The sequence below is a fragment of the Hetaerina americana genome, unplaced genomic scaffold (assembly GCF_022747635.1).
Source record: "Hetaerina americana unplaced genomic scaffold, ioHetAmer1.1.p SCAF_2, whole genome shotgun sequence".
NCBI lineage: Eukaryota > Metazoa > Arthropoda > Insecta > Odonata > Calopterygidae > Hetaerina > Hetaerina americana.
Genome location: NW_027286763.1, coordinates 97,105,580 through 97,123,340, shown reverse-complemented (window position 1 = coordinate 97,123,340; position 17,761 = coordinate 97,105,580). Strand labels below are relative to the sequence as shown.

The 17,761-nt window shown below is 36.5% G+C and overlaps 2 protein-coding genes across 2 annotated transcripts; one reads left to right on the top strand and one right to left on the bottom strand.

Moving 5' to 3' along the window:
- Nucleotides 1-907: 907 nt before the first annotated feature.
- pen-2 (presenilin enhancer) lies at nt 908-2,280 on the bottom strand. The gene is made up of 3 exons (XM_071585004.1): nt 2,180-2,280; nt 1,970-2,074; nt 908-1,899 (listed from the first exon to the last, which is right to left on the bottom strand). Exons 1-3 carry the CDS (start codon nt 2,238-2,240, stop codon nt 1,760-1,762), a joined length of 306 nt encoding a protein of 101 aa, XP_071441105.1. The 5' UTR covers nt 2,241-2,280; the 3' UTR covers nt 908-1,759.
- A 32-nt stretch (nt 2,281-2,312) lies between these two features.
- Pex19 (peroxin 19) lies at nt 2,313-17,027 on the top strand. The gene is made up of 6 exons (XM_071585831.1): nt 2,313-2,627; nt 2,701-2,880; nt 3,713-3,864; nt 7,908-8,078; nt 13,129-13,305; nt 15,219-17,027. Exons 1-6 carry the CDS (start codon nt 2,531-2,533, stop codon nt 15,336-15,338), a joined length of 897 nt encoding a protein of 298 aa, XP_071441932.1. The 5' UTR covers nt 2,313-2,530; the 3' UTR covers nt 15,339-17,027.
- Nucleotides 17,028-17,761: the final 734 nt, after the last annotated feature.

The following is a 17,761-nucleotide window of genomic DNA, read 5'->3' as shown; positions in this document are numbered from 1 at the left end:
TATGAACAGATACACCCTATCCATGACTGTTTATAGGAATAAATTCCGTGCCAGGGACAACCACAGAGTTGGCACACTCACAAGTACTCAGGAAAGCAATCACTCACACATTCCAAAGGGCCTCACTACTGGGAGAATATTACTCAAATTGAGCAAAGTGCATCTTTCCTTGATTTTTGCTCTCTAACGATTTCTTTTGAAATGTAATTTTGTTTTTGATAATGTATCCTAACATAGAATGAGGTTTGGTCTTGAAATCACTATTGGCTGACTCAGCTGTGTGGGAACGCTAGTGACTAAGTCCACTCACAACAGCCAGACATGTGTATCTGGCTTATGAGGGACTACTTCTGTGTTTGGGATCAAAGAAATACTTAGCATTTACGCGGCTTCTGGTACTACAATACGTAAAGCTGAATACTTTGCCCAGTGTTTGGACTGTGGTAGTTCAGCACATCACCCAAGATGCAAAAAAAGCTGTTTTGTTTTGAGGTAGAATTGAAATCAAAGGTGTGACTTTTGATTTCAATTCACACCTTTGGGAGCTCTCTATTCACACCTATGGAACCAATGTATATTCACGTTCATTACAATATTTTGTTAGATATTTCTTGTGACTCTAACTCATTAATCATCTGGATTCTGTAAAACTAAGTCTTGGATATTTTTTGTGGAACAATGTACGCAGCATGAGAAAATATGGTTGAGTTTACGTAATTACAGAAAGGCAGGTTGTCTGAAAAAAAGGATGGCATCAGCATAAGATTAATTCAGATAATGTATTGGTAATTAGATAAAAGGAGTAAAGTCCATCGAAAGATGGAATGAAAAGTGATTCATCAAATTCAACTTGCAATTCGGGAACCCTTGAAAAATCATAATGTAGAAATTATAAAGCCGCCACAAGTGGTATTTTAAATTAATTTATTATAAAACTTGGTATTTCATTCAAAACCATGGAATAAATCGGTTACACAGTCAACCTATTCTGAAATTTGTCGAAATGTTTCAGTAATGGGAACTGATAATCAATAAGGCATAGCATCAAACCGAGTACTTACACTACTCATTTAAAAAATTATCCACCAATTCCAGTAATAATTTATTTTAGATGATGCGTTCCCCAGCGTATTAAAATATCAGTAAAGAGAATAACATGAGGTAACACACCATAATCACATACGAGTAGTAATTATTTTATAGAAACAATGATATATACATAAATTACAGGAGAAATTCTTCTGAAAAACTTGACCCAGTTAAATTTATCCCGTGTTCATGGAAATATGTGGGAAACCTTAAGCTTTAAGGGGGACATTTCAATAGAAGATCCAGATGTTACAAGGTTAATCTATAATTACTTTCTGCCATTGCACTTGAACTGCGAAAATTAAGACCTTGTCATTCCTCCTGATTAAACAGAAAAAAAGCAGGACTTATGAAAAGAGACAAACGGAAATACGCAGAATGTTGAACCAACATTCAATGATTAAAAGAGTAGTGACCACAATGAGTCTTTGCTTTCTTCAAACATGCAAAGATATCACTTTGAACATGCTTACTTCGATAGAGGAAACCGATGGCCGATCATTTCTGGGAAGATAAGATCGATGTTAACTTTAAACATTGGTTTGAATCTCAATATATATTCAATGAGTGATTTCATAACGTCAATGATTGCATATTTCACTTTAAACTCGGCAATTATTTTTTAAAAATATTACACCAAACACTCAGACTCAAAGGAATGTTCATAAAATCACGGCATCCCCGTGGGAATGATGAAGGACATTCTATCGGCGACTGCACCCCATTCAGCTCTATGTGTCTGGAAAATGACAATCCAGGCAACAAGAGCAACAGTCCATATTAAGGCTCCCACGAATGACAGAATGACATCTGAAAAAAAGGAGTGTAAAAATGCTGCAGCCAAACAAAAAAGGCAAACAACCCGAAAAAAGTTACATACATTTCTTTATTTGTTTCTGTTCCTCATAAGGAGCCTTCCAGAATGCCTCTCTGAAAAACCAAATCGCATTAACGCACCATAGGAAAGGCAATAAGAGAAATCCCGCTGAAATCGGAAAATAGTTCTTAATAATATAAATGTTGTAATGTATAAATTATCAAAGTACGGAGAGTATTTGTGAGATACATACAGACAAAACAAAGATCTTACCTTGAAAATACCATCGACACAAATATAATTTCTTATCATTTTTCAATTTTGATAAATCCATTGTGAAGGGCCCCAAAAATAGGCTGTATCACATCACTTCCACAATTCGAATTACGTTCGGCAATTGTTTCAATACTACGGAATTAAGTTCCGAATTTCCTCTGCACGGTTTGAATCATCTGGATTGAATTATTATTTTTCCAATTAACATCATTTATTTCCGTGATTATTTAAATTTGCATAGTTAGTGGTCTGAGAGTAAACGTTTTTGGAAGAGCTTTACTCTTCGAAACTGTTATGTTGTTGTGAGGATTCTCGAACATTATTTCACATTTTTGTGCATTTTGAACAATGGCATCGGGTGAAGATAAAACTTTAGGTTCAAAAAACGTTTCAGCGGGGGTTAAATCTGATACCCAAGATGAAGAATTAAACGATTTGCTGGATAGTGAGTATTTATTTTTTACAACCATACATTCCAATGGCATGCATTTTATTAATTGCTAAATAATATCTTCTAGGTGCATTGGAAGACTTTGATGCCCCGATGAAAACGTCCGAAGAAACTGTAAAACCAGCTCAAGATAAAAAAGAGGCTTCTCTTCCTGAATCAGATCCTCTTGAAAATATGTGGACGGAAGAATTCATAAAGCAAGCTACATCCCAAATAGAACAAAACTTACAGTCTTTTTTAACAGCTGGTAATTTGTGTTTTACATTAATAAATATTTAAACTGCTGTATACTTTGTCTTGCTGTACAGTAAGAGTATACGGAATCAAATATTTGCTTAACGAATTAATGGTGCATTATGAGGGAAATCATAAATTTTTAGTGAATTTATCATCCTGTCGAATCGAGAAAAATGTTTTTAAAAAGTATCATTTGAGTTGAGTTAGGTTAATCGTTTGGTTCTCGTAGCTTCCCTTTGCGTTGATGAGTGTGGGTAAGTGGAGTAGTAATGGTTGGGTATTAAGGCGTTCCTCATGTCCCATCAAATGGTATCCTGAATGTCAACGATTTGACCACAGCACCCATGTGTCAGAATGAATCATACCTAAAGATTTCTTGGTTAACCGACGATTCCATTGCTCGCCGGCAAGTTTAATAATTTATAAGCATAAAACAATAGGAAAATTTCAGGTTGAACTCTTTTAATCGGCTATATCTTCAATCATCAAGTTGTGCCCAACTATTGAATTCAAGTTCAGTAGTTGAGCCCAACCAAGTTTAAGACACATTGAATTAGCCTGCAGATAATGAATTCCAAATGATAATTGGGTCCCTGCATATTTTTTTAATGAAACAGAGAAAATACCAGCCCAGCTGATTGTAGTGACTCTCTGTGAGTTAATACGGCTTGGTGAGTTAAAAGTTCATGCCTTATATTCATACTTGGCCCCGGGTGCTGTGCTATAATGCATTGGATGTTTTGAAATTGTTATTTTAAGAACCTCATGGAGTCAGCAGCCGTAGCATCTAAAACCTAAGTACTTATACAGTAATCCATTAACTATTTCTTTTAAAAATTTAGGAGCTAATAGTGGAGAAGAAATGGGAGACACACTCCAAAAAATAGCCCAGGCAGCTGCCAAAGCAGCTACAGAAGATTCATCTGAACAAGACTTTTCAGCTGCTATTGCACAAACCTTAAAAAATCTTTCTGAGGGTACAAACAATTTACAAGTTAGTATGATGAAATTATTTTATTTAGGGAGTATACATATTCCACTGGAATTATTATTATTTTTATTATTATTACTTTTTATTTGCCCAGAGATCACAATACAAAAATACCAGGTGGGTGAAGTATGTACATGATATAAGGCACGTCAATGAGGAGCAAAGACACAGGCTCAGTTAAGATACATAAAAGAATAGATGCTCATAGTTACATAAGTGTTTGGTACAAACCCATGACCATCGGCTGTAACATGCACATACAATATCAAATTCAGAAAAATCATTGATCACAAACATGAATCAGACCATTACCATTGCTAGAAACTAAAAGTATGAACTTACTGGTCGGGAATATTGTTGAGATATTCATCAACCGAGTAAAACATATTGCGTTGTAGATATCTTTTTAGTTTATGCCTGAATACGGCAGTTCCCTGTGTATCCTTGATACTTTTGGGTAGTTTGTTAAATAATCTGATGCCCATTTCATTGGGTCCTAATTTCAATGCTTTAGTTCTTATATTCCCATAATGGAAGTCAGTAGACGAAGGTTTCAATTACTTTTATTCAATTTTCAAACACAATTTTGAAATGTGTTTCCCAGTAACACATCATAAAATATTTCATAGAACTAAATGTAAGCCATGGCTAACTGATGAGATCCGTTACTACTCAACTATCCTTAAAAAACTTGCTATCTCCAGTAAAAGTTCAAACAATCATGAACAAAGGTTACTCTATAAGGAATTTCAAAAGTATTACCGTAAACTGATTTCTACCACGAAAAGAACCTATAATGATAATAAGTTACTTAATTCCAATAACAAGTCCAAAACTGCATGGGAAATAATTAATGACTGTAGAGGTAAGAAAAATCCACAACTCACTCTCCCAAAACTTTGTAACCCTGAAAATAACACTGCCATTAGCTATTCATCTCTAGCTAATAAATTTAACAAATACTACGTATCAGCTCCTTGCCTAACTACTTCTCCAGCCAATGTGCTTTTAGCAAATGCACCATCGTCAATGTTTGCCAAGCCCTGTTCTGAAACCAATCTAAAAACTATTGTCTCCTCACTCAGAAACAAATCCAGTACTGGCCCAGATAAAATTCCTGGTAAAATTGTACATCATTGTTTTGAAGCCATAAAAGCACCCCTTTTATTTTTAATTAATGAATCTTTGATACAAGGGATTTTCCCATCCCAATTAAAAGAATCAAAAGTAGTGCCCATTTATAAAAACCATGGCTGTGTAAATGATTTGAATAACTACAGACCAATAGCCATCCAAAATACATTTGCTAAAATATTCGAAAAAGCCATGTATATGCAAATAGCATCTTATCTCGAAAAAAACTTCCTACTTTCAAATTCTCAGCATGGATTTAGATCGGAAAGGTCTACCACAACTGCCATATGTCAGGCAATCGACAGCATACTTAATTCATTAGATGCTAAACGCAAAACTCTTGGAATGTTTTTTGACTTGTCAAAGGCTTTTGATAATGTAAACCACAATAGACTACTAATTAAACTCAATAGAATAGGAATTAGAGGAAGTCCTTTAAACTGGTTGAAGTCCTTTATTCATAATCGCTCTCAAAAAGTAGTGTTATCAGTTGATGGGTCAAAATATTCATCCGAAGCATACCAAGTTAACAAAGGTGTTCCACAAGGCTCAACCCTTGGGCCACTCCTCTTTCTGATTTACATCAATGACCTACCTAACTGCTTACCAAATAATGATGGAATAATACCAGTGTTGTACGCTGACGACACTAATATAATAATATCAACACAAACATATCCCAGCCTTGTGGAAAAAGCTAAGTCTGTCACACTTGCTATAAACAAGTGGTGTACAGACAACCTTCTAGACTTAAATGTAAATAAAAGTAAAATAGTAAACTTTACACACAATAAGAACATATCAGATGATCTGCTGGTAAAAATCAATGACCTATCAATTGAGCGTGTGACAGAATGCAAATTTCTAGGTATTTCTCTATGTGCAAATATTTCTTGGGATACTCATGTAAAAGCCCTCCAACACAAGCTCAGTTCAACTTGCTACTTATTAAGACACCTGTATGAAACTACAAGTAAAACTGTACTACTCAATTTGTACTATGGGGAAATTTACTCAAATATAACCTACAGTATAATATTATGGGGATCAGCTGCTATTTCTCAAACCATCTTTAAAATGCAAAAGAAAGCTATTAGAATCATCGCCAGGAAACCTTACAATGCTCCATCAAGGCCTATTTTCCATGAATTAAATTTGCTACCACTCCCATGCATCTACATTATGTTTTTAATTCTATATATAAAAAATAACATCGGCAACTATTCTCTTAACTCTGCCTATCATCATCATTACACCAGAGGCAGGAATGACTTTACTGGTATTGATATTGATACTGATATACAGGAATTGGTAATTGTACAAGTCGAAGCTGTTATTCCTGCTCATTTCACTTTACTAATGCCTAAAATTTGTTTCCTCAGTGTGCATTTCTTTGCAAATATATCCACCCTAAACGAGCTCATTATTGTTTTTGAGGCATTGTAGATTATTCAATCTACTTCTGTTTTCATCATCTACATTTTATTATTTGTGATCTCTCATTTATTACTTTTGAACTAATTTAAATTATCAACATTATATTCATACATATGCTCTATACTAAAATCAGGTTAATGGGACAGACCAGTTAAAGGCATCTTTTTGGACCTGAAGAATATTTGCAATGAAATCCCATCTGCCTAGTTGAAATATCATTTCATGTTGAAAATTAGCAAAAACAAATAAATTGGATTCTGGACTTTCTATCCATCCACAAAAAGGGTAATAATAGAGAGTATAATTCACTAAAAAGGCTTTAGTTTGGTGGAATTATATCAAACATGTTGTTCAGGATTTTTGAGAATTAATTTCATTTGCCACAAAATTTTTATGCATTACATGACCATATTAAAGGTAGTTGCTATTAGAGGAAGCGATTGATGGCTAAGGTCATTTTCACCATTTGAGATAGGTTTGATATGAGTAGGATGTCCAGGAAAATGGGGGAAAGTTCGAGAGAAACCTGGCAACAGTAAAAGCCTATTCTTTATGAAATATGCTCAGGGGCTCAAAATTAAACCCTCTGCCTGGTGGATGGCATACTCCTGAGGGGGATCGTGATGGTGCGGGGGCTAACGTACTGGCTTCCCACCCTGAGGGCGTGGGTTCAAATCCCGGCGGTGTTGAATATTTTTCAGAGGTATCTCGATCCCTACTTGAGGTGCTTTGTGGAGGGCACTTTGAGTGAATACGCCGTCCGTCGGATGGGACGTTAAATTGCGGACCCCTTGGCGCCTTTCGTAAAGAGTAGGCTAATGCCGACGCCGGGTTTCTCTCCACCCTCCATCCTTTCCTGTCCATCCCCTATGGCGCAAATGACCTCAGCTGTCGGTCGCCTCCCCTCAAAACTACTACTACTTTTGAAGAGCTCTCCACTTGCCATCCATGGCCTCCGCTGGAATTGGAACCTCGGCTCTTGGGGTGGGAAGCAAGTACTCTAGCCACCACACCAACCTGGTCCCCCCAGTATATTAATAGCTTTGACAGTTATCATCATCTTTCGTTAAATATTGCCACTGGGTTATGATGCTTGTTGAAACGAGTTGTATTTTGTTAATAAATTTCAATGTGGAGTTCTACATAGTGGTTCAAAAAGACTCAATGTAACATTTAAAAATCAGGCATCATATCAGGGCTTTGTGATTAAAAGGTCAAACATAATGCACAGTATTCATTAGTGACCATCCAAACGTCCCTTTAATAGGTAGAGCAAAATGATGTTCATTAGTGGTTCCGGGTCTATCTCAGGAAAGCTGAATAGAAACTTCTTTATAATAGTCTTCCTTAGCATAGTCTTCCTTATGCATAAATGATATCAGTCCAAAAAAAAGTCACTTCTTTAGAGGCATAATCAGACATATAAGCATCATCTTCGATTTTTTTGTACACCTATGTATGATTATTTTTTGCAGAGTCCAATGACCGATGAAGATCTTATGAAAATGTTTGGTAGCATGGGCCTTGGAGGTGAAGATAGTTCTTTCCCTTCAGATGGAGATTTTCTACCAGTATTACAGACAATGATGCAATCATTACTTTCCAAAGATGTTCTTCTACCTGCGCTACAGGATATGGTGGAAAAGGTAAGTTTTTTATCCTTAGGCTTCCACAGCGTCTATCTGATGAAAGATCCATGCTGCTTCAGGGAATTACTGTTGCATCGGTGTGTAGATGGACAACTGTTTCGTCCCCAGTTCTGGAGGCATCTTCAGGTCGAAGATGGTTGTCCATCAACACACCTACGCGATGGTAATTCCCTGAAGCAGCATGGATCCTTCAAGGTGTGTTTTTGTGCCAGGAGATTCTCAGAAGGAATTGGCTGAAATGGGGAGGAAATAATGATTCTCTTATAATAATAATAATAATAATAATAATTATTATTATTATTAAATAATCACCGGTTAAGGTAGATTTTGGAAGGACACAACTACTAAATAAATATTTTATGACTCCTAACTAAACACAATACAGCAACCTATGCTACATCAAGTCCCTCTTCATCTCTGTGTATTTCCTTCCTCCCTTCATCCTGTCCAATATCCCTATCCTGTTCCTGCCCCTCCCTTGTTGGCCTAACATTCTCCCCTCCATGACAGTCCTCAGCATCCTATTGCTGATCAATACAACCTTCATCCATTTCTTGTGCCTCTTTAGGATTTCTCCTAACAAACTCCTCTCCTCGCCCACCACACCTAGTTTGTTATTATTTGTTTTTCTTTCGCTCCATTTCACCTTCTCCATTCTTCTCCACCCCCAAATTTCTAATGCCTCCAATCTACGTCTATCATCCTGCTTCAGTGACCACGTTTCCGCACTCCATACGCTCCATATCAAAGTTTTGACAAGTCTTTTCTTGATATCATTACTCAACGTCCCTGTCATCTACTCCATCGTCCTTGTGAAAGCCTCTTTGCCTAGTGCAATTCTTCTCCTTATGTCCCTACTACTTTGACCGTGTTGGTCCAAAACACTTCCAAGATATGTAAACTGTTCTATCTGCTCTAGTTTTTGCCCTCCCATTTTAATGTTTAACTTAGCCTTTTTCTTACTGGAAAATCGCATAACCTTTGTTTTATTAATATTGATTCTCATCCTATATCTGTCGCACTGAATTTCCAATTCACTCAGCAAATCCTTGCAACTCCTTGGTTGACTGACAAACTAAAGCTTGTCATTAGCAAACCTAACTGATTTTTCGAAATCCCCGCCGACTTTCATTCCTACGTCCAGTTCTTCCCATGCCTCTTTCATCATTTCGTCCTCATATTGGTTTAACAGCAACGGTGATAATGGGCAACCCTGCCTTACATCTCTTCCCACCACTGCCCATCTGGACTCTCTGTTCCCCACTCGCACCAGGTTGTGGATTCGCCTCCTGTCCATCCAATGTATTCCTATTTTCTGCAATATGCTCAAGAATTTTTCTCAATTCACTCTATCAAATTCCTTTTCAAAATCTACGAAACATGCAAATACATCCTGATTGTATTCTATATTCCTTTCGATTAGTGATCTCATTACTGCAATGGCATCGCGCATGCCTCCCCCCCTGACCAGAGAGACCTTGTGGTCAGAGTCTACATCCTCTCCCGGGAAGCTATGCGAAATGATCACACTTCCTAAATCTGTGCCTAAACACAATATAATCTCAGTGATATCTTGCTGAATCACCAGGCATTTCCCATGTATACCTATGCCTTTTGTGGTGCCTAAACCAGTGTTGGTGATGACTAGCCCAGCAGTCTCTGCAGTTCCTGCAGAACTCAATTGCTTTCTCCCCATGGTCATTCCTCGTGCATTAACCATAGTCCCCCACCTCATCACCATCTCTTCCTTTGCCTACCGTCGTATTCCAATCCACCATCACTATCAAATGTTTCTCTGCAGGAACACACACAATTATGTCCTCTAACTGATCGTATATCCTATCGACCTCTTCCTCCGTATGGTTGCTCGGTGGCATGTATACCTGAACAGTGACCCAAGTTCGTCGGTTCTGCTTTTATCCCTACTAATAATATTCTATCCGTTGCTTGTTCTATGTTGACCATGCTTCTTCCTACCTCTTTATTCAATATTATTGCAACCCCTTGTTGGCTCTTGTCCCTGCCGCTGTATATTATTCTATTACTATCACTCCGGTAATCCCTGCTATCCTTCTGTCTCACCTCACATAAACCTAAAATACCTATATTTACTCTTTCCATCTCTCACTTAATATTCTCTAATTTTCCTGTCCTCAACATTGTCCTAACATTCCAAGTTCCTATTCTAACTAAATTGATCTTCTTGTTCTGCGTCTTCTGTCCTGCTGCTGTCAGTTTTCCTATGCAAGGGTTTCGTTAGATGACGACTGCGGAAGCCTTGCCTCTCCTGCAGCCAGGCAAGGCACACCATTGATTGGGCCAAGTTTCACAGTTGCCAGGAATCATATACTCTATAGTGTCCATCATTACATTATTGGGAATGATAACTGAGGCGTTTTCCCATTGCCTTCCTCAATAGTGTTTTTAATGTGACACCATCACTCAATGGCCTCCCCACTGGGGTTGGATGCCTTTGCAGCCGCCTCACTGCGGAATAGACGCTGCATGGACTACCTTTCGTCTGGCTCCTAACCTTCAACCTATCTTGCAAAGGTGACCGTACCAGGAGAAATTATCATTGCTCCCGCCAGCACAGCTCTAGGGGTCATCGAAACGCACAAGCCCTTCCACCTCGTCACGGTTGTAGTCCATGGGAGGGAACTAATAATTACTCCTACAAATTAAATGTTACTTATTGTTGGTCACTAGTCACTTGTAGAATATGAGATGCAATTGAAAAAATTTGGGCTGACGTGTGTAGCTGTTAAATGTTGTGGTATGACAGAATGTGGCCTGCCAGAGGTGCTAATTTTGTAATTCACATTCTCACATTTAAATCGCAATTTTTGGAAAGGCAGATGCACAGAAGGTGTATGAAGATTATGTAGTAAACTGTACACTTTAGTGAATTTTAATAGTGTTTCAAATATGGTGGTGAAGGTTTTAAGGGCAAAGAACTTTCTGGAAGGAATACCACCAGAAAATATGAAAAAAAATGTTTAAGATCTGCTACTGAGGACCAAAACACAATGGTTTGCTTTTTATTTGAATGCTTTCGTATTAATTTCAGATCAGTGCTCAGGTTCAGTGGTAAGTCATGGATGTTCATAACTGTAGTTTCCACATGTTTGAATGATTTTGAGGGTGGCACAATGTTTCCCTATGTAGAGCATAGCATTGTAGCATAATAGCCCTGTAGCATAATCTAGTGGAATACATTTGAGACACTCTCAGGTTATTGCTATCGCGATGTAGAAGGTAGTGGAGATTAGGGAAAAGGACAGATGAGGGAATTTGTGGTTGGTAAGGGTGGGTAATGGAACTGGTGGACAAAGGATTCTACCTTAGAAGATGCTAAGATACATTTGGGATAAGAGGTTTGCAGAAATAGTCATTAGATACTTTAATTTATTTTTTCTCTTTTGTGTATCCAACTGCTCGTTGGCAGTTTTTTCATTTTTTTATCATTCTTCAGTTTGTGCAGGAATTGCAGTATAAAATAACTTCGGTGGTCATTCCCTAACAAATGCTTTACAAAACTGGATTTTGATGGTACTTCCTGAAACCTTGATTTTGCTCATCTTAGTTTCCAAAGATCTGCCATTTTGGGCAATGTATGCTGCATCACAGTTCCCTGTTTGGCATGTTGATTTGATGACTCTTCATTGGGAGGATATATCCAATTTGTCCTTTCATTGGTGGAAAACTCATGTAAGTCCATCTGGGTTTTGTGGAGAGCTCTTAGGTGGGTTGGGAATATATTCATTAGTTTGTATGATAGGCTTGGGATGAAGGCTAATTTGTGACTTTTAGAGGTCATCAATGGGATGGGTTGAGGGATGGTAGATGTTTTAGGACCAACACGAGTTTTCCATTGTATGCAAACCATCATATCATATACCATGGACCTTTCAATTCTTCCCACCATTATTCCAATAAGCATGTAGTCTTCTATTGGATAATTTATCATCTGACCAACATCCCCCCCTCCAATTAAAATTTCAGTTGTAAATTGAACAACACCAAATACATTGCCTCTAGGAATGGCTAATTAAGTGAGCTGATAGAATTCTCAAGAGAAAAATTAGGCAGAAAGGCATAAAAAGTCCATCTGCCTTCATGTGTCGTACTCACAATTAATGCTTGGTAAGGTTGAAGTGATCATTGTTATTTATCTAAAAAGGCCATTTTATTCATTCAAAGAAATAATACAAATCTAGAGCATTAGAATAATAAGGAAAAGTTACAGATGTTTTTTACCTGTGAAGTATTTGCTTCTGATATTAGGTGCACCCACAAAATTTCTCTTCGACTGTTTCAAGAACAATTGATGAATGTCATAGCCATAACTTGGATGATTCATGATGTTGTGCACACAAATTCAAGGGTCACTGAAAAACTCTTCAACTTTGACTTGGTTAAAGAAAATGATTTTTTCACAATGAATGTCTTTTATCTGGGGCTACAACTCTACTCAATCCATAATTATATATCAGTGTAGATATCTCACCGCTGTTAGGAAGGAGAACTATTTTAGCAAAAGGAGTTATGGCATGTAGTCAACATTGTTTGGGATGATATTGAAGACATGTCATGCGAATACTTAGTGGAGTTTTAGATATTCATCTTGAGTACATATTTAATCTATTTAGTGATTTTAATTCAAGAGAATTTAAAACAGGTTTCATGTGTTATTTCCCACATTTTCAGTCTTTTACTCCTTAATGAAGGAATATTTGTGAAAAAGAAACACTAGTTAATGAATCCTAAACTGGAATGGTATATTGCAAAGCAATAATTTTTTATAGAAATATAAAACTCTAATAAATGTTGATCACTTGTTCTGTTTTTTTGAACTTTTACCAATCCTTGACATTGGTTTTACAATATCCACAGATGATTTTTTGTCTATTAAGCAGAATGAATCACTTTAAATTACAATGCTTTTTACAGATTGTCTTTTTTAAACTAACATTGATAACTTTTTATGTTACATAAATAGTTCAATTTATAATATTTCATTTATTTTATTTGAATGCCGAAATAGTATCCTGGATGGCTGGATGAAAATAAATCCAAGTTACAAGACACTGAGTTTCAAAGATACACACAACAGCTGGAGTTGATGAAAAAGGTTTGCGAGGACCTGAACAAGGAGACAGAATCTGATTCAGATGAGGTGAAGAAAGATAGGTTTGAGAGAATTTTGGACCTAATGCAAAAGGTAACTTTAACGTCTCTTGAGTTTCTCTAATCTTAAAATTTTTGTAATCCACTGGTTGGCAGTAATGCAATGCTAATTCCAATTGAGAAAATCTTCAGTTCCATGTAATTGTAAGATTCCTTTTAATCAAGGTTTTGTTTGGTGAATCAATAAGTCTTAAGGTATTCTTTTTGTTACTTTTAGCATTCTTTTATTACCGGCTGCATGCTTAGCTCATAAATAACTTAGATCGGTCAAAATGTGTTCTCATAAATCCTATGTATCCCTTGCTTAGTGGCGGATAAATGTATAATATTTCCTTTCTGTTGGGAATATACCTATATTTTTCTGCATTGTTGCATTTCTTTCTCAACCCTCTTTGTTTCTTTCCCTTTTTAATGTTCTTATGTGTCCATCTCTTTCTTGGGTTGTTTAAATGTTTTAATGATCGGTTTGAATAAATTGTACAGCATTTTGACTTCAGCAAAATTTTACTAAGGGCAGTCGAATGAAAATTGAACACCCACGGTAACAGACAGTCTACTAGAAGCTAGCTTTTTACGTGTCGATACTGCCATCGTTTTGGTACGAGAACTGGATCGTGACAACTAAAAGGCACACACAGTTGTTGGTTTATGTCCATTTTGGTGTGTGGACTGGTTGTTCAATTTCCAGGCGAGGATGTTACCTTGTCAGCCCCTGTGGCAGCTGGGTAATGTCCTCGCCAGCCAAACCAGTGGTCACTGGCTCAGTTCCCATGTAGATGGGTTTTCCACCACCTTGGGCATGGATGTTGGTATTTATCTTCAATGTAATGTGTAGGGGTGAAAGTATGTGTGTTAGGTGAAAAGAGCCATCGTAGAACACAGAATCGGGATGGATCACTCAATTAATTTCAATGGGACGAAGCTACTTGCCCACGCAGATGGTTACTGGGACCGGATCATCAAGGAATCAATCGCAATTATAATGGCAGGACAGAAATCCAACAGGGATTCCGGCTATTCCCTCAGTAACACATGGAAACCTGTGCTAATGGAGGTGAGAAGAGAAAGGAACAGAGCACAACGACCCGTCGACAAATCAGGAAGCTCCTCCTCCTCAGACCAATCAGAAGTCACCTGACCTCAGAGTGCATGTATATAAGACAGCCAGAAACAGAGTGGCAATCATATACCCTGAAGACGATGCACGAGTCGGGCATCGAAACGTCAGCCAACATGGAACCCCAGACCCGAGAAAACTTCATCAAAGATGGAAACATTAACCCCAAATGGAATTGGATTAGGTTCAGGAAAAGAAGCAGATGAGGTTGTGTTTTTTTAATTAAAATGATTAGAAACACCCACAAAGAATGCTCTTTTACTCCTGAGAGCATCTTTAGAGTAGTTGTTAGAATAGTTTAGCTGATACTATAATTTTTATAGAATTATATAAATGCATTCCACATTTCTTATGCTGTCACAGTACTGTCATTAGTGTCATATGCTATGCCTTAGATGCCCTTATGGTAAGTTTAATTCCGGGTGAAATTAAAAAAAACTTTGCAATATGTCTTTCTAAGGAGTGGTGACCTTCAGTCCTAGAATCTTTTAGTTAAAGAGAAACTTTTACTAAACTACATCTACTTACATCAGTCATACTTGGTATAAATTAAGCTTTGTATAATGCTCAAAAAGTGTTGAAATTTGATAAAATTTATTTATGATTGTTGAATAATTTTTATTTTTAAGTAGAATGCCATGGGTGAAATTTCTTTGACATGATTACTCTTTTCTGCCTCTTATCCTTTTCCATGCTTAAAAGTCTATTTTCTCTTTAGCCAGTGAAACAGAGTATTTTTGTATCTATATATTTAGTTGTCATTATGTGTTTGGCTCAAAATATCCATTGAATTAGTTATATATTGCACTTTTTTTTCCATCTTATTACAGATGCAAGATTGTGGTCAGCCTCCCAAAGAACTGATAGGAGATCTTAATTCCATTGTCCAATTTGATGAGCAGGGCACTCCTAAACTACCAGGCCTCACCAATCAGTGTTCCATGATGTAGTGAACCATTTTATCTTGAAAGACGTTAATCTAATCCAGTTCATAATGTGAGGAAATGCCTGTTTAAGGTTGGCATTTTTTCCATTGTTAATGAATTTTTTGGTGGACCTAATTATTCTAAATTACATTTCTTAATCTACTCTCAAATTTATATTCTTTGGTACATTTATTCACTGCCTTTAAAATGTTGACTTGCTATCTGAAAAATTTTATGTGAAGGCAATTTTGTATTGAAATTTATTTGTAATCAATGGAGTGGTTGTCAGTTTCTTTTATGAGGATACTAGTCGCCATTAAGGCTATATTTTGAATATTCCTTGGTATGTATTTTTTCAGTTTTGTTAAAGGTGCGGTGTGGTTTGTATTGTTTGATGTAATAAATATATTAGGATGTTTAATATTGCATAAAATTAGTAACAAAATTAAAAGTTTAATTATTCTCTTTTGAAGATTATTTTAAATATAGTGGTTTGGGAATTCAGGAATGTTACATGTGCAGATGTTGCATTGGATTGCAAAATTTGTATCATGTAACGTGAGAATTTTAAATGGATAACATTTTTTTTATTTCAGGTTGGTGGTATCAGTTGTAATGTTACAGATTTAGCAACTCTAACTTGAATTCCATGTATGGTTGTCAATTCTGGATATGTTTATTTTTTTATTTCCTCTTTAAAATATTTATATTTCCTTGTTGATTAAAATAACTTTACATTCTAAACTGCACAGTCAAAATAGGGGATGAACAGAATATGGTTTTACATTGTAAAGTTTCATAAAGAAAGTAGTGCTCATTTGCTCATCATAGAAAGTAAGAAACTAAATAGAGTGGAAGCTCTCTTAACAAGCATAATTCATTCTGGACTCCTACTTGTTAAGCAAAACACTCATTAAGTGTAACAATTTTCTCATATAAATCATTGAATATACAATAATCTGTACAAAGTTGGAAAAAATGGATTATGTATTAGGTTTATTCAAAGAAAATTAAATATCCATTGTTTAGGGTTGTGAGTCATCTTCGTAATATCTTCTATCAGTGAGTTGCATGCCCATGAAATAGTCGAATTTCCCCTTACTTTTCAGTTCTGCGTAACCTGTCTTGCTATGGTGGAGGTCTGTCGTAAATGGTTATGGTTCATTTTATTCCTTTTTTTGTACAACAAAGAATTAATATATCAGGTGAATTAAGACTTGTTTTGAATGAAGTCTTCCTAAAGTATGTTTTGAAATATGCACATTATTTGAGGTTCTTTAGTGAATATTTTTTCCCTTTTCCTTTCCTCTCCCATATTATTTACCCTTCCCACCTGGTGCTAGCACCCCCTGCCACACACATTTTATGTGGATCGCGGGGTATTTATGTGGATGATGTAGTTGTATTATGGAATGATCCTACCTGGAATGTGAATTTTATTTTTGGAAAACGAAATAGAATTGAAATAGTTAATTGTTATGATTCATAGCTAATTATTTTTTAACTAGAAAGCTGTTTAGAGGCCAATGCAACAAATTCAGAGTGTAAAAATCATTTGCCTTGACCGGGATTCGAGCGCGGATCCCTCAATTTCCGGTCGAGTGCTTTAGCCAGTGAAGCTATCGAGGCATCCTCTCAAACTCTGAAAATTAGCAGATGACTCTGTTTAAAGTTGCTGTTGCGGCATCTCCCACAGTTTCTTTGGTATCTGTCTAGAGGCATTTGTTTCTACTGATGCATCAAAATTTTGTGAATATCTGACCCGGCATTATCATTAAATAAATTTGTATTACATTTAACCTCTTGACTTATTAGAGTGTTGCTTCTTTGGCCATTATGATAATTGCTTCATGTTTATCCATATGAGAAGCAATCTTTTAACATCTTTGAGAATATGTAGGTGTTGTGCAGATATTCTTATCGCTTCTTTGGAAGCATCTAATTTTGTCCATGTTCCTGAGGATAGTTCAAATTGTTGATGTCTGTGGATTGTGTGTGTGTGCCACATCAACTACCCTCACACCTTGTTCTCACTTTAGATGATCTTCCTTTTCATTTCCATGGCTAGTTTTATTCCCTTATGACTGTATTCTAGCAGCTTTTTCTTTAGGGTCATATGAAATATTATGTATAAAATATTATTAAACTGCACAAAAAATCACAAATTTTGTGTCTAAACACCAGTTCGGAAGAATGTGTTATCTCTAGCGGCATTAAGATGCTAGTGGAACAAGTGCTAAACACAGACTGAAGCAGCAGGCATGCAATCATTCCTGGAATCCCCCTTTCCCTTAGTGAAGCAAAATGCCCCTCATAAAGCGAGTCATTTTAAAAATATTTTTGCTCATTGTGCGAATTACTCATTGTGCAAGGTGCTCATTTATTGAGGTTCCATTGTAGTAACATTTAAAAAGTAAAAGTACACATTGGCATATGGAAGAGGTTCA

Bases quoted from the DNA above. Each gene is read 5' to 3' on its own strand.
- Pex19 (XM_071585831.1), top strand. From the start codon at position 2,531: ATGGCATCGGGTGAAGATAAAACTTTAGGTTCAAAAAACGTTTCAGCG. The intron at 2,628-2,700 runs GTGAGTATTTAT...AATATCTTCTAG, and splicing joins ATTAAACGATTTGCTGGATA to GTGCATTGGAAGACTTTGAT. The intron at 13,306-15,218 runs GTAACTTTAACG...ATCTTATTACAG, and splicing joins TTTTGGACCTAATGCAAAAG to ATGCAAGATTGTGGTCAGCC.
- pen-2 (XM_071585004.1), bottom strand. From the start codon at position 2,240: ATGGATTTATCAAAATTGAAAAATGATAAGAAATTATATTTGTGTCGA. The intron at 2,075-2,179 runs GTAAGATCTTTG...TTCCGATTTCAG, and splicing joins GTGTCGATGGTATTTTCAAG to CGGGATTTCTCTTATTGCCT. The intron at 1,900-1,969 runs GTATGTAACTTT...CCTTTTTTTCAG, and splicing joins ACAGAAACAAATAAAGAAAT to ATGTCATTCTGTCATTCGTG.